The sequence below is a fragment of the Atta cephalotes genome (assembly GCF_000143395.1).
Source record: "Atta cephalotes unplaced genomic scaffold scaffold00006, whole genome shotgun sequence".
Lineage (NCBI taxonomy): Eukaryota > Metazoa > Arthropoda > Insecta > Hymenoptera > Formicidae > Atta > Atta cephalotes.
The window spans coordinates 5,507,257-5,510,647 of record NW_012130070.1 but is presented as its reverse complement, the minus strand read 5'-3'; the positions used below and the strand labels follow the sequence as shown (position 1 = coordinate 5,510,647).

At 37.6% G+C, this 3,391-nt stretch overlaps 1 protein-coding gene across 1 annotated transcript in view; it reads right to left on the bottom strand.

Annotated features, from left to right (window-relative positions):
* Positions 1–2,950: 2,950 nt before the first annotated feature.
* Positions 2,951–3,391, bottom strand: part of LOC105626851 (A-kinase anchor protein 14-like) — a 4,578-nt gene continuing 4,137 nt past the window's right edge. Inside the window, exon 4 of the mRNA XM_012208144.1 lies at positions 2,951–3,070. Coding sequence (XP_012063534.1) covers positions 2,951–3,070 — 120 coding nt within the window. The remainder of the gene's footprint in view (positions 3,071–3,391) is intronic.

The following is a 3,391-nucleotide window of genomic DNA, read 5'->3' as shown; positions in this document are numbered from 1 at the left end:
GTGTGTGTGTGTGTGTGTGTGTGTGTGTGTGTGTGTGTGTGTAATATAACAAAAGAATTATTTTAAATATGCCAAATGTATTTTATCCGCAGCTTTGATCACATACTTAAATTAATTATAAAACCAATAGATCCTTAAATTCTATATAAATCTCTATTAAAAAAATTGAGTATTCTTTTTTGCAGTTACCATTATACTTGCGAACTACTTATTTAACTGCGAAAAAGAATGAAGATTGAGATGACTATTTTGCAATACAATGCAAAGTTTCCTTTTAATTTCGCCGATGCAAGCTTTCACCATTTCTGGAATAATGATTTCTGGAGTGAGATCCGATCGCGTTGTTTGTCGACAAGTTCCAGCTGCTAGATCTCGCGCGTGATCAACTCGTGCCGAGCAAGCTGCGATTATTATTGTTTCCCTTTTTCTCTCCTCTCTTTCTCTCATTCTCTATGTCTCTCTTTCAAAGTAGCCGAGTGTATGCCCGTGACGTGGCCATGTAAGGCCTAGGCGGGGGTGCCATGCTGGGGTCGCTAATTTTAGATCGACTCCCGTGCTTCCAGGAGTCGCCTCGGCGAATCGGCAGCTGGTGATTCGACGAGCTGCTGCCTCTTTCGCGTGCACGTGGATCCGGTATACAATGCGTGTCGCGCTGGTCGCGCAGCGTCCACCGGTCATCCCCCTTCTCGCTTCTCTCATCTCGAAGAAGGCCGACGTGTCCGATCGTCTTGGTCCAGATGTATCTCACAATCCCTCTTCCTTCGAGACACGTGGCCACAATCGATCAAGAGAGTCTTCTAGTTAAGAAATTGCGCATCGAGTGCTAAATATTTTAAATGTTTCTTGCGTTTATAAATTAAAATAATAATATGTGTAAAAAGTAATATATGTGTATATGTATATAATTATATATACAATTATATATACACAAGTGTACACATAATAAATATTTCTACATGTTCTTTAATTGTACTATGTTTATATGTATGTATATTAATTCAAAAATTTTCAACTGTGGAACCCGTAAAAGAGAACACGATATCACAGAAGAACCGGAAACGAAGCGAAAGCTTTGAGAAACGTCGAGAACCGCATCGGATAGAAACGCATCCCGAGACGCATCCTTTCGCTTCTGACGTGGAAAGGGGAAGTGAACGCATGCACGAACGTTTCTTTGTGGCGCAAACTGAGACGGCAGGGGGTAAACGAAAAATCTGGTAGCGGCTGGTGTAGCGGATGTTTGAAGCCATTGAAGAAAGCGAAGCGGTGGTTCCTGTCGTAGCTTCCCTCGCGCTTCGTCTTCGTCGCCTCTCGCAATCCCTCGCGAGCCTCCTTTTCTCGGTCAGCGTAGGAGGCACACATTTCGGCGGATGTGATGTTTAGGATAAGAACCACCCCGCGACTGACAAAAAGCCCAGCATCGTATAAATAGGTGGTGGTTGCTGCCACTGCGGTTGGCGGTCGTAAACTGATATCGCTTTGACCCATATAACATGGATTGATTGTTTGTGAAACGATGAGCAATCAATTTTCATATTTGGACAACGGATCCTCAACAGAAGAAAAAAGAATCAATCATAAGATTCATTGAGTTTCATTTCTTGTTAGTCGAATTCAATATCTACAGTATAGGTCATTCCTTACATACATATTATACATATATAATAGTTATTAAATTACAAAAAAAAAATGAATTTATTAGCACACATCATTACACACAGACACAATATATTAAAAGTTTTTAGAATATCGAAAGATGTAGAATGCTAAAATAATTGAATTTTGGTTTCAATTCTAAGAAGAAAAATTAAGTCGATATTGTTAAGAGTACAATCACGTCTCCGGGTTTCGATGTGTCCAACACGTGGCTTGCCATCTCTATTCTCTTCTGGCTCCTGCTGAGACACCGAGACCTCCCGGCGTCGTTCGGCCCGCATGTGCACAAGAGAGGGCCCTTTCTGGTTGTCGAATTGTTTCATCCATTCGTCAGTCTTATTATTCAAAGCTGAGAATGCGTAAAAAAGTCAAGATCAGATCCAGGGACCAACGCAGGGTTTCACACCTCCTCGGTATCCTCCGTGGGATTGTAGATTCTTTTTGTAACAGGCTTTTTGTAGTAGTGCATCAACTTCGTGGGAGAGAATGAATGAAATCACCAACCACGTATTGATATCTATGATTAAGTTTAATGTTAGCAGTGTGAAACATTGTCTATAAATGGAAATATCATGTATGATATTTATAATTGCATAAAGAAGGGAAGAAGATCGATTTTCAAGCGTATATAATAACATTTTCTCCAAAGAAATTTTGAATTTCTATAATTATTATTCTATAAAACTAAAGCGATAAAATCAAACAAAAAAGGACATTTATTTTAAAATTTTTATAATTGTACTTCAATAAATCAACTCAATAAATTTTCTAACTTTACATTTATTGTTTCATTTCTACAGCTATAGACAAGGAAATGCTGTCAAGCTGTAACGATTGGTGTTAATGATTTAATGCAAAGATCGTAAATATGTGATTGGGAATGGCAATATGGTAACGCGCGGTACGTTCTCTCTTACGGAATAGGAGTATCACCTGCTCGTATTGTTTAACTGAGTGAAATGAAACGGCGTCCGGTGCTGGACCAGATTGCGACCGGCGCGTGCCCGATTCGCGGAAATCTGACACTCTTACTTTTATGACATTCTGCACGGTGCAGGCACTTAAAAATCTGCCTTGAAAAGCTGCAGCCGTTTCACGATGCAACACGGAGGAATTGTGCTTGCGTTCAAATACGTAGGATATGTTTGAAATGTATCATGTTTTCATTGCCACTTACATATACAAATTCTTATTATAATTAATTCATAGAAAAAAAATTGTTTCACAATTATACAATTTTAAAAGAGAAAATACAGCTTTTTTGAAAAAAGAAATATTAAAAGGAATAGATATCTTAAAATGTGAAAGTTTTGGACAGCATAGTCTTCATGTCGAGAATATCATAAAGCCACTTTGGTTGAAAAACTATGTCTAACCGATGCACAAACTGATGTCCCTCGAATACATATGTCACCTATTATTAAAAAATTATGTTATACGAAAGTGCATTTAATGTAAATCTTTAATATGTGACTACTATGTGGCTATATGTATAAAATCTCTAGTATTTTTTATTATTTCAGATACAAGTTTGTACAAGTGCAATTATATATATAGTATGATATATTTTTATAGTTTAAATACCTATTTATATTGTATTATATTCAAATTATGTTAAAAGTAATTCCCGATATTACCTGGATCTGTTCATTCTTTGTTGATGTATAATGTACATTGAGATGCACAAAAGAGAAAGAGAGAGAGAGAGAGAGAGAGAGAGAGAGAGAAGAGAGAG